This window comes from Crocuta crocuta, unplaced genomic scaffold (genome assembly GCF_008692635.1).
Source record: "Crocuta crocuta isolate KB4526 unplaced genomic scaffold, BGI_CrCroc_1.0 scaffold124, whole genome shotgun sequence".
In the NCBI taxonomy this organism is placed as follows: Eukaryota; Metazoa; Chordata; class Mammalia; order Carnivora; family Hyaenidae; genus Crocuta; species Crocuta crocuta.
This window is the reverse complement of record NW_027551573.1, coordinates 3,117,586-3,130,740: the sequence shown is the minus strand read 5'-3', so window position 1 is coordinate 3,130,740 and position 13,155 is coordinate 3,117,586. Positions and strand designations below refer to the sequence as shown.

The window sequence follows — 13,155 nt, the reverse complement described above, 5'->3', positions numbered from 1 at the left end:
AGGATATCGTGGTTTTTTCCCCTTTGAGCCCAGGCTCTGCTCTCTGGGGGGGTGGGGGGCGCGCCGAGCCGGGGAGCCGTGCCAGCCGAGTCGTGCGGGCTGTGGCAGGGAAGGGGCCACCATGGGATGTACTCTGAGCGCAGAGGAGAGAGCCGCCCTCGAGCGGAGCAAGGCGATTGAGAAAAACCTCAAAGAGGATGGCATCAGCGCCGCCAAAGACGTGAAATTACTCCTGCTGGGTAAGGACCGGGGCTGCCACCCCCATCTCCCGACCCCGGCCACTCCGCACCCACCTCTGCCTGCTCTCCCACCCTGCTCGTGCCTGGGGAGACCTGGTCCCTGAGTTGGAACCACTGTGTGCCTAGGATCGTCCACCCTCTCGCACGCCTTACCCCCATGCCCCCCCACCCCGGTTCCCCCAAGCTGACACTCACCAGTTTTTCCCCCCGGTCTGTCCCAACAGGGGCTGGAGAATCAGGAAAAAGCACCATTGTGAAGCAGATGAAGTAAGTCCCTGTGGCCTTGGGATTTGTACTTTTATTAAGAATAATTTTTTGTCGTTTGTATTATCTTGTTCATTCCACATTGCTCTCCAGGCCTGGTTTNAAGGAAAATGTAGTGCCTGTAGTTGTATGAATGACAGTGTCCGCCATATTGATCAGAACATCACACTATTGGCATGATTATGGTCATTACTCTTTCTTGATCGTTGGGTGTATCACTACCTCTATTTCTATCTATGTGTCTCTGTTTCATTCTGTATTTCTCTCTCCTCCTCCCTCCACTCCCCCCCCCTCACATCCACAGTCCCTTCCCCCTGCTCTTCTCCTGGGGCAGTGATTTTGAACTTGGCTAAAACATGGAGGGGACCCAGCCCTAGACTGGGGTGGAGGATCAAGTGTCTGCTGTTCATGGATTTGGTGCTGAACTGGAGGTTGTCGTCTTTGCCCCCCCCCCCCCCCCGACGTCCTGTCCCCAAAAGGTCTAGGGTTAGGGAAAGGGGCAAGTGGTAGGGGAGAGGGGTGGATTTCCAAGCAGATGTGACTGGCACAGCTGTATCCAAGGCAGACTCTGGAAGGGGGACTCTGGTTGAAGCTGAATGCCTGTCCCTTGTTTCCCCCCCTCATNTCCTGACACCAGCATTTTTCCTTCTCTCTGTGGCCTTTATCAATGTATTTATTTATACTCTGCATAGGCCATGTTCCATGTAATCTACCCACAATGCGGATTTCAGGCCCCACTTGCCACCGCCCCCTTCTGCCTTAGATATCAGTTTCCCCTCCTAATTAACTGGGGGTGGATTTGAGTGATGGTTGAAAATTAAAACAAAATGGGATATTTCTTCCCTTCCACACTTTCTCGGTAAGGAGCCTCGCCCCTCCTTCCCACTCTCAGGCTTGCTTCTTGCCCCATCCATTGGGCAATTCCTGGTAAGCCCACAGGCAGCTTTGCTTGGGAGGGGGTGGTCTGTGGGGAAGGGGTGGGTGCCCTCGGGGCCTCCTGGCCCTGCTGCTTTCGTTGGCCTGTCAGTGCTGGACGGAGGAGTTCGTTAAGACCGTTTAGCGAGGATTCCACGTCGCTTTGCTGTGACACCTTCGTGCACACACAGCTCCTAATTAGGGGTTGCTGTGCAGTAAACAAAAATGATTATTTTTCAACTTGACAGAATAGCTGAAGTAATTGCATCCCGTAGGAAAACAATGGAAAATAAAAACCCCTTTGACGGAAAGGTGGGTGGGAGACGAAGCATGCTTCGTTCGTTGCGGTTTCAGAACCAAGATGCAAAAAATCTTGCATGTGTAACAGGCATGACAAGCGGGTTCTAGGCGGCGCCATGATGGTAGGGNTGACATATTCTTATTTTCTTTTGAGAGCTCCCTGGGGCTTTCTTTGCAGCGGCCCCCTCGGCTCGCCGCACCCCTCTGAGCCACGGGTAATTTGGCCTGGGGCTTCTTTGGAGCTTGTGCAGCCCAAATGGATGGCGAGGCGGGGCCTGGGGAATTGCTCTTTGCAACAAGGTGCATGTTGCATCTGCCTGGAGCCCTTTCAGGTCGGTAAATGAAGCAGCGCCACCCCTCTCTCCCAAAGGGGGGGTGGGGATGTTTCAAAACTTCCAAAGTCTGTAATCTGCAGTGGTGGCCTCGGAGCCGGGTAGAAGCCCCAACCACAGGGGCTGGGTGAGGTTTCAGCCGTTGCGAGTGGTGGACAGCGCCCAGCTGAGGCCGGAAAAGTCGATGGGGCTGAGCTCGGCGACGCTCGGCTCTGCTCGGTGCGGGCTGGGCGCGGGGCTCGGAGGGACTCGGCAGTGTTCGGAACAGAGTCGGGGCCCCGGCGGAGAAAACCGAGCCGCTTCGGAGGGGGGCGAAGGCATTCGGAAAGGCTCGTGGGAGGAGGGGGGCGGGAACGAAAGAGGGGGGTAATGTTAGAGTCTGCAAATTAACTTTGCATCCACCAAAGCAACTCCTTACCTGCTTTTCCCGAACATGCCTCATAAATTAGGCTGATTTAATAAGAAGTCTAAAAATACATGCTGAGTCCCCCGAAGGGTACCTCACCTTATTTTTATTCAAAGAAAGCTGAGCTCTCTGAGGAAATAGGTGTGCCATTTTAAAATGAAAATTCCTAATTATATACTGGGGCAGGAAATCTTAAACGAAGACTGTATGTAGACTTTCCCGAGAAAGTCTTATATGTCTCATATTTAGTTACACTGAGGAAGGGGAAAAAGTCAAGCCTTTGATGTTTGAGATGGTTAAATCAGATATCTGAGCATTTCTTCTCTTCTCCCCATACTCCCCGCTTTTCTTACTTCCACAGGACACCTTTTTGTAGAAAAATGTCAGGCAAAACTGAGGTAAAACTGTTAATTTTTTAAAACATACCAGCTCTTTAGGAAATAGGTTATGTTTATTCAAAAGGTCAATCAGGAAGAATTCTGGCCCTGTAAATTTTGCCACAAGGGACCCTGGCATCCTGTCCTCCTGAAGCATTCATGAATGGCAGCTTTTCCTGTGAGCCCTCCAGCTTGGCTTGAAATAAATCAGATCAGGGCCTTGTGCCAAGCTGGATGCAGGACTTGTTTTATTAACCACAAAATGTGGGATTGGTGTCACTGTATCCTAGTGACAAATTCTTTTGAGTCCTCCCTTGCAGAGATGATTTTCCCAATCGCCACGGCTGAGAATCACTTAAGTCAGGAGATGTGTGTCGTGGGTGGGGCTGGGCCCAAAACTCTAGGTGCCATTTCCAGAAAGCAGTTTTGGACTTGACTGTGCAGTATGATTAGTAACTGACCTATCAGGCCATACATATGAATTAATTTGGATGCTGCTTTATTTTACCTGGGTAGATGAAATTAAAGAGTGCTCCATGGGTGAGGCCCTGTGAGAACTTGATGATTTCCTAGGGGGGCCTCTGCCTTAAAAGCTTCTGTTGGATTGAGAGAAAGAATAGTGATATTCAGCCATCTCCAGACCCTTTTAAATCAGCGTTTTCAGAAGAGCAAAGAGCTATTCCATTCAGTCCCTTTTCTCATTCATGTTGTGGCATGCTGATTAGAAGGAATAGGCTTCCATATATGCCATAATAATTGAAGTCATATGATAAAGGACTAACTGCTGCTGCTTAAAACAAGGTGTTAACACCCACATCGGCCTAGAAATGTTGCAGGAGACCTTTGCAATTCTTTTGCTTGATACATGTTATAATGGGAAACTTCCAGCTGTTAAAGAGATGCCACAGATTAGACTGTCATTTTAAAAGCCTGATTCTTAGTACTTTATTAAAATCTTCATTTGAACATTTCTTGCTAGGTGGTTGTTGTTGTTGTTGTTGTTGTGTTTTTTTGTATATGTGATCGTGAACTAGCGTTTGGGAGCTCTGTGTCTGACAATCCAAAACATTACTCAAACATTCAAACTAAGAAATAATGATCATTGAAAGAGCACAAATAAAATTTTATACACACCATGAATAATTAGTGACCTTTTTAAATATGTGGTATTTAAATAATTTTGCTTATTGGGAGCCAGTGACCTCACCTGTGACATGGGCCTCATCATTTTTGCAATCCATGAAACTGTTTTATTCAGACTAATCAAAATTTTATTTTTTTATTTGTTTTATTTTTTAATGTTTATCTTTGAGAGACAGAGAGAGAGAGAGAGAGAGCGCTCATGAGTGGGGTAGAGAGAGAGGGAGACACAAAATCTGAAGCAGGTTCCATGCTCTGAGCTGTTAGCAAAGAGCCCGACGCAGGGCTTGAACCCATGAACTGGGAGCTTATGACCTGAGACTAAGTCGGATGCTTAACTGACTAAGCCACGCAGGTGCCCCTGGACTAATCAAAATTTAAAAAGGAGGTGTTAATTTTGATTACCAAAATCATTACAAAGAAATCTCTTAAAGAATTGTATTTTATAAAGTATGACATCGATAGAATATCATTTTTAGTGACTTCCCATTTTGAGCACATAGTGACAACTGCTTGGGCTATCTACCTGATGAAAATGTAAAAAGAGTCATGGAGGTGCTATAAGCACCACAGTTTGCCCTCATTTGAGGTGTTGAGTTCTCTGTGATGTCACATTCAGGATCTCTGTGTCTGGAACATTAAGTGGACTTTTAGGAAGATCGAGAGTTGCAAGGTGGCAATGAGGCGTGGCCTACAAGCTGCTGGCTTTATATATAAATGGACAAAGTAAAATGGAGTACTCGGGATGTGCACTCATTCCCAAGATGCCTGTGCAGTGCTGTTGTAAAACAAATGCCAGGATTTGCTTGGTGAAGACCTCATTTCTCATACAAATATCCCAGCCCTTACAGTGGGTCTATGATTCTGAGGACAGACCCCATCCTGTTCCTGAAGGTAGTCTTTTAAAACATCACCTCCTGCCAAAAACTGGGGGCTTCCTCCCACCAGCTGACCCTGCTTTTGTAACTAGGGTGTGTCCTATTTGGCTTAGGCTCACCGCAAGCCTGTGTTCATTCAGCACACTGCTGTTCAGCACCTACTAAGTGGCAGTAATGAGTGGAAGGGAATGGCCACTTGCAGCCATTACTCTGTAAAAGTGCAGCCATCTAAACGGGCACTTCCTGCATATCCCCAAAGGGTCCCATGTTGAGGCAGCCCTCTGGAGAGCTACTCTTCTAGATTTGTAGACTTGTTATTTGTGCAATCATCTCTTTGGCTGCTTTGCCCCTCCCCCTTCCTCCCTTCTCCATGTTTATTCAAATGGCTGCACCTTGCTCCCTGGAGACAGCATGAGCGCAAACAGAATGTCAGATCAAGTAGCAGATGAGTTCTCCTTCGCTGATGGATGGTGCTCTCTCCTTGCTTACTGTTCACTGAACTGTAAATACCAGCAGACCTTCCTGCCAGAAGAGTAGCAAACGGTCCACCTGATCTCCTCAGGAATCAGCCGTGGAACTCTTGAATCTCACTTACCTGTTGGATTCAGAAGTAGAACCTGTCTGCTTGTTGGCCGGGGGGAAAGAGGGGCTCCTGCTGATTAGATTAAATGGACGAGGCCTCATTTGGGATTGCCCTGGCTCTAAAGGAGTCCAGAATTTCTGTTCTCTCTCTCCGTGGAACTAGGTTAGATTTATAGTGCTCAAATGAGAGTACTGTCTTGTTTCTTTAGCACTTGGAACGCCCCAGATTATATTGTGCTCCTCAGTACACCACATCTGCTAAAGATGAGCCAGGATCACTCATATTTTTCAGCTTCTCACAGTACTCTATCTCTGTGAACATTGGAGATTTCATATGAGGAGAATATGGTCCTGTTTGTCTGACATGTGGTCAGTCCCTCTGGATGCAGGGACTTGGTTGGTTTGCTGTCTCCCAGGGTGTCTTCAGGTCCTCCTGTCTAACGAAGCTAGACAGACCCTTGTCACGAGAGCACATCATGATCTGAAAGACAGTAGACAAGCTGGGAAGGGGATGACTTCAAAATGAAAAAAAAAAAAAAAACAAACATTTTGGAAAGGGTTACCCCCAAACTTGACACTAGCAAAGAACAGCTTTTGATTCTGACAAAAGAAAACTACGTATGTGTACACACATGCTTCATGAGTTTAAAAACCGTGGATAGTAGAAGAGCGCTTTACCTTACTTGTGGATTGCATCCTCACAAACACCTTAAGGCACTCAGATGATCTCCATTCTAAGAATTTGTTTAAGTTTGTATCATGTTCTTATTTTACCCTGCGCTTCTTGCTCATACTGCATACACAATACTGGTTAGAAAAGACACCGTCCAGCAAATCGGTCATTAGCATAGAGGGGAAGGAGAGGAGGGAGCAGTGGTCTGTTACCGGTTCAAAGAAAAGCTAGTTTCTTTTTGAGAGAAGCAGTTTGGCCTGCTTTTCTGAAATGGAGAGGTGAGAAAGCACAGACTCTGGAATCAGGCTATATGGCTTCTAATCTTAGTTCTTCTACTAACTAAGTGGTAGTAACTTAAATAAGTTACTTTACTTTTTGTACCTCGGTTTCAATTTCTTGAAGTAAAATGGAGCTGATAACAAAAACACCTACCTAGTAGAGTTGTTGTGGGCATTAAATGATGTAGTATATCAAATGCCCTTATAGCAGTGTTCTAGAAATCACTGTACAGATGTCAGCTATAGTTTTCATTTCTTTGATTGATTAGTGGGTGTTCCCTTCCCATATGGAGTTGTGTTTTCAAGTATGTGGGCCTTGTCTTTCTTGAGAGCCAGAAGGGGGGTGCTGTGGTTAATGCTTATGGCTTATTCCCCTTGGTGCTCTGCACCACCAGTTATATAATAAACTGTGTTGTCATAACTGATGTGACATTTTTGATGGTGCAGCTGCTTCAAGCCCAAGAGGCTGGAGTGATGTCACAAAGAGTGGGAAAGAGCACTGGACCAGGATTTAAGGCTAGTGGCTCCCCCAACCCCCGCCTCTCTGGGGGTGCTGTTTCCCCCAGCTCCTTCCCTGTCCTAAGTGGCCCATGAAATGGTGAACTGCTTTCATTGTCAGGGTCTTGAGGTCTTTGATGCAAGTTTCTAAACATAAAAGCATCATTTGTAGCTCCATCCTGAGGGGGCAGGGGGTACCCATGAAAGCTCTTTAAAGGCCAAGATAATTGCAGAAGAGCAACCTCAACCACAAAGCTTTGTCAGCCCAGAAAGTCATAGTCCTGAGAGGCATTTTGAGGAAACCACCTCTAACCAAACTTTTCATGCAGATGTGGTTCTCAAACCAAAGAGGAGGATCCGAAAGTATCCTGCTGATAAAAAACAGGATGTTTCTGGGAGGAAAGCCCCGGTGACATGTTAGAGGGAGAAGTGGTTTGTCGGTGGCTTCCAGGATCCTTAGAAATGGAGAAGGCCGGGCCCCACTGCAGATGGCTGCAGGTGAAGGAGCTTGCCTGGGTTCAGGTGCCTCAGATCCCGGGGTTAGGGGGTCTGCAGACCAGTAAAAGGGGAGGATCAGTAGAACTGTGTTTAGTTTTGACTCATTCTCTGATTCAACTTTGGGCAGGTCGTTTGGCCTGTAGGAGCCTAGGTTTGTGCATCTCTTAATTAGAACATGGGCTTTCACCACAGAATCTCTCAGGCCTCTTTCAGGTTCTTAGCTCTAAGATCCAGTAAATGCAGAGAGAAACCTAGAAGCCTGAAATGCAGGGGGGAATAGTGGGAGTATTTACCGCCCACAGCTTTTATCTGCTGAGCCATCTTTAGTTCTAATTTTCTTTACAGAGAAGAGGAAAAACATTGTGCTTTTCATAGCACAAAAAAAAATTAAAGTAAAATAAAATCCTGCAAGGCTAATAGTCAGTGCCCTGAATTTTTCCCCCTACTCACTTAATTTCTTAACCAAGAAGGAGGAAAGAAGAAAGGGGAATAATATGTGAGGAGAGTATTCCATGGCCAAAAATTTCCCTGGATTCTCTGCCTATGTCATAGCCAATTATAGGCTTTCTGTGGGAAATTGATACTTTACAGGGACAGCTTCCCCATGCCATAAAATCAGCTCTGTCTGGGTACCTGCCTCCAGAGTCTCAGAACACTAATGTTTATAACATGTTGTAAATTAATTATGTGTTTAATATATCTGTGTCCTTTGCTAGTCTTGGTGCTCCTTCCTTACCAGGGCTTCCTAAAGCAGGGACGATGACTTCTTTTTGTTCATAGTACAGCACTGAGCACAATGTTTGGCACACAAGAGGTGCATCACAAATGCTTGCTAAATGAAGGAAAGAGAAAGAAATGAGCTTCACAGGGAATGCAAACTCATTTCTACATAAGCCAGAATAATAACATTGAAAGCCTTTGATGATCATAGCATTGATCATTTTCAATCCAATCCATTATCATTTGTTTTTTCACATCATCCTATGGGGAAATACAGTCATCAGCTCCATCTTACAGATGAGGAAGTAAGGCTCAGAGAAGTTGGGTGGCTTGCTCAAGACCACACAGCTTCGTAGGTGACAGCAATGTATTCAGGCCACAATTTGTTTAATTTCAAAGCCTATGTCCTTTACGTTCTAACACTATGTGGCCCTTACTAGACCACCACCAGTGTGGACAAAGGAGACCTGGCAGACTGGGACCCAGTACCCATCAGCAAATGGGTGTCACTAACTTTGGTTGAGGTCAGTGGCTGAGAGAATAGCAAGTGCTTGATTGGTACTGGGTTCTTTTTGGAGGTGGAGGTGGTGGTCATCCTCCCGTATGACATTGATTCTGACACCAGAGTGTTTCCTAACCATCATCTGGACAGCTCTTGAAATAATTTTCTGTTGCTGCCTCAGAAACGTGGGCCATTTTTGGTGCCCACAGAGAGAAGCTGCCACTGAAGACTTTGGCTTTGGTAGAAGTGGGTGATTCAGAGGAGACTTGAGAAAGACAAGATAATAGTATATACATCCATTCAACCACCCCTCCACCCATCCATCCATCCATCAATCCATTCATCCATCAATCCATCCATCCATCCAACTTTTCATCCACAAGTATTTACTGAGCATCTACTATATGCTGGATATATATATGGTGTCATGGAAGTAGGAAGGTTTCAGTCCTTGCACTTAAGGAATTCAACCTAAAGGGAGTTACATGTAAAAGACACTTATACCTCAGAGCAGGCAGCCCAATCTCCCATAGGAGAATGGAGGCCACCATCTCTAGGCACGAAGTTCAGGGAGAAAATGACACATGGGTTGAGTCCTAAAAACAAGTGGTAGTTAGCCAGGTGGTAAAAAGAATCCCAGGGGGTGCCTGGGTGTCTTAGTTGGTTAAGTGTCTGACTTCAGCTCAGGTCATGATCTCACAGTTCTTGAGTTCAAGCCCTGTGTCAGGCTCTGTGCTGACAGCTCAGAGCCTGGAGCCTGCTTTGGATTCTGTGTCTCTGTCTCTCTTCCCCTCCCTCCCTCATGCTCTGTCTGTCTCTGTCTCTCAAAAATAATCATTAAAAAACTAACAAACAAAAAAAGGAATGCCAGGCAGAGGGACCAACATGTAAAAAAGTGCTAAGATATGTCACCACCTGGAGCAGGCTGAGAATGTAAAATAACTTGATTTGATTAGAGCACAGTATGTAAGAGGAGTGTCCAGAGATGAAGGATGAAAGAGGAACAGAGATAGATTGTGAAAGGCCTTGTCTGTTTTGCTAAGAACTTTAGATTTTATTCTGAATACAATGAGATGGCACCAGAAGGGCTTTTTTATAAATTGAGGTGTGATTGACAACATTATATTATTTCAGGTGTACAATGTGATGATTTGATATTTGTGTAATTTGCAGAATGATTACCACGATACGTCCAGTTAACATCCATCACCACACACAGTTACAGATGTTTTTCTTATGATGAGAACTTTTGAGAACCATAGGGCTCTAAAGAAATGGGTGGCAGGATCGTTTTTGCACTTTAGAAAGATCACTTCTGTGGACGAGAGAGTATGTCCAGGGGCTAAGAGACCATGTGGAAAGTTATTTCTGTGATCCAGGTGGAAACAGGTTTAGAAGGAACTTAGAGCAGTGGAGTGGGAAAAGGATATTTGGGCAGTGGAATAGTCGAACTTACTTGATAATCGGTTGAAAAGGCATTGGGGAGGAGCTCCATTTAAAAGGATATAGACAAGGGGGCACCTGTCTGGCTCGGTTGGTAGAGCATGAGACTCTTGATTTCAAGGTTGTGAGTTTGAGCCCCATGCTGCATGTAGAGATTAGCTTAAAAAATAAAATCTTAAAAAATGAATAAATAAAGGATATAGACAGGAGTGAGTCTAGGATTCCTGGTTTGGGCTACTGGTGAGATGGTAGTGCCATTCCCTGAGATGGAGCAATGCTGGAGGGAGAGGGAGGGTTTAGGGAGAAAAATGAGGACTTATTTTGTTCATGTTGGTGATTCTTGTGGATCATCCAAGTGGAGATCCCTGGCAGGCAGTTGGGTATGTGGAGGGACGTAGGACACACCTGGGGAGAAGGGTCAGTTTGGAATTCTGTGGTGCTGTGGGGCGTGGGAGCCATGAAAGTCGGTAACCTCACCACGCTGAGTGAGAAGGCAGAGGATGTATCCCCCACCGCATGCATACACCCCAGCTCCAGGCCGTAAAGGTCATTTAGGAAGTGGAGCCTGCGAAGGGATGAGCTGAGGGATAGAAAGGAAACCGAGGTAGAGCAGCATCATGAAAGCCAAGGAAGAAAGGGGTTAATTGAGTCAGATACTGCAGTAGTCAAATAAGCTGAAGACTGACCGGTGTCCAGTGAGTCTGGAAAGTTGTTGATGAACTTGGCAAGGGCAATTCCAGTGGAGTAGCAGGAGAAAAGCCAAATTGCAGTAGGAGTTACTGAGGGAGAGTGGAGGCTATGAATGGAGACTCCTGGAAAAGAAACCTGGGCTCTAGAAGGAAAGGGACAGACGGAAGCAGGGACGGAGTGGATAAGATTGAGCAAGGTCTTTAGTGTTCATTCGACTAGTATGGTGGGACCTGGATCCACTGAGAATCAGAAAAGAAAGAGCCCAGATGGAGGGAGATGTTGAAGGTACAGGAAAAAAGAAGTGGTAGAAGGAGCAGAGCCCCAAGAGGATGGGCAGAAACAGGGTGCAGAGTATGGTTGGGCGACCTGATGTTGACGTGAATGTGTGTCACCTGCCCTGAGACTGCCAGGGGGGCAGTGAGCACAGGGAGGCAGGGAGTGCGTAGAGAAGTTTGGAGGCGGGATGGTGTTGAGGGAGTTCCTGCCTTATCTTTTTGTCTCTGAAGCGAGGAGCATTAAAAAGCAGCTGTCCTCCTTTACTGGCACCCACCAAAGACTGGTAACCTTTCTTCCATTCAAACAATTCATTTATTCATTTACCCAGTCTTTATCCAGCGCCTGGTATGTGTCAGGCACTGTTCTGGGTGCTTGGAGATTCAGTGGTGAGCAAGTCAAGTTCCAGGAGACTCGGGAAATAACTTCATAAACAAATAATCAGGCACAGTAATTGCAGACTGTGGAAATTTTTCTGGAGTCACACCTTTGGTTAAGGTCTTATGCTGATCACCGAGGGATCCAGTTCCTGCCCTTAGAGAGTTGAGTCAGTTGAAGGAGACAAATTGGTGCCTTGAAGGCGCGGAAGAGACTATGGCAGAGTTTAATTTGGACAAGGGCTGAGACTTTCACATGCCTCTAGACAGCTAGGTGGAGAAATGACTTCGGTGGACACCCATTTTTTACTCTCTCCAGGCTGTTCCTGTGAGGCTTCCCATCACTGCCCCCTGCCACTTGAAGATAAGAAATGAGTGTGTGGCTCAGTCCTTGCCATTCACAAAATCCCATTCTCCTGGCCATAGTGATTGGAGGATGGGCTATGACTCAATCCAAGCCAGACAGAGTCCTTCTTTGGAATTTTATAGTCAGTACAAGAAAGAAGCTCTTCATCAAAGGTCTTCACTGGGTTGGAATGATGAAAACCTAGAGTTGTCTGTGGCCACATTTCCGTATCTCCAATACACTGCAAGGAGGAAGTTTGCTTATCATGGCAAAGACTGAGGCTTTGAGAGACTGGAACGTGAGGAAGGGAATGAGGAGAAGACAGAAAGAGACAGAGGAAGCCAGAAAGACATCTGACAATAATTATTATAATCTCTGAAGCTGCCTCTGTGTACCTGAAAGTTATGTGAACCAATAAATCCATTCTTTTACATAAACTGATTTGAGCTGGAATTCTCTCCTCTTCTAGCAGGAAGAAGAAACAGTGTGAGCTAAAACACAGAAGCAGTACTCAAATGTGCAGGGCACTCTCAGGGAGCAGTGAGCAGTCTTACGTGACCAAGGCATTGGGGTTTTGTGAGAATATAAGAAGTGGTTAGAAAAGAAGAGGAGCTATATTGTGAGGGTTCCCTGACTGCTTTGCCAAGGTGTATGTACTTTGAATACAGATTAAGGTGCCTTTCCCTCTATGGTAGAGTAGTAGCATGCCAAGTCGGCAGAGCTTGAAGAAGACGACCAGAGAAGAGGCTTAAAAGCAGGGGCATCTGGGTGGCTCAGTTGGTTAAGCTTCCAACTTCAGCTGAGGTCATGATCTCCCACTTCGTGGGTTTGAGCCCCACATCAGGCTCTGTGCTGCCAGCTCAGAGCCTGGATCCTGTTTCAGATTCTGTGTCTCCCTCTCTCTAGCCCCTCCCCTACTTGCACTCTGTCTCTTTCAAAAAAAAAAAAAAAAAAAAAAAAAAAAATTTTTTTTAAAAAGAGCAGAGATTTTTTTGTAGTCTGAACTAGGAAATTGGAAGGACAAGCCACGAGAAACTGGGTGGGGAAGAGATTTTGGAGGTGAGTAGGTGAAACCTGGTGTATGCTTGACCATGGGGAGAGAGTAGATCAGAGGAGTCCTACAAGTTTTGAATCTGGTATTAGAGTTTAGTGATGATATCAAGTTAGGAAGCATAGGAGCAAGGAGACAGACGGTAGAAGGAAGAGGGCAAGTCATACCGCAAGCACAGCTTTTGGGTCCTTGCAGAATAACTTTTGTGTTCCACTCCCAGTGTTTAGCGGTCTTCTTAGGAAGTTGTAGCATTTAGAAGAGAGGTCAGGGCTGGCAGGAGGATTGAGCTCAGCTGCTGTGCGTGGTGAGGCCATGAGAGTGGATGCGGTTTCCCTGGGGTGAGTATGCAGATGGAGAGGAGAAAGCCCCCCCC

General features: G+C 46.1%; 1 protein-coding gene across 2 annotated transcripts in view; it reads left to right on the top strand.

Moving 5' to 3' along the window:
• The first annotated feature begins 9 nt into the window (after positions 1-9).
• GNAO1 (G protein subunit alpha o1) overlaps positions 10-13,155 on the top strand; it is a 166,572-nt gene continuing 153,426 nt past the window's right edge. The window contains exons 1-2 of one of the 2 annotated variants that reach the window (XM_077751325.1): positions 10-239; positions 464-506. In XM_077751325.1, the coding sequence (XP_077607451.1) occupies positions 122-239; positions 464-506 (161 nt within the window). In that variant the 5' untranslated portion in view covers positions 10-121. The remainder of the gene's footprint in view (positions 240-463; positions 507-13,155) is intronic. The other variant, XM_077751324.1, reaches the window with a different exon arrangement.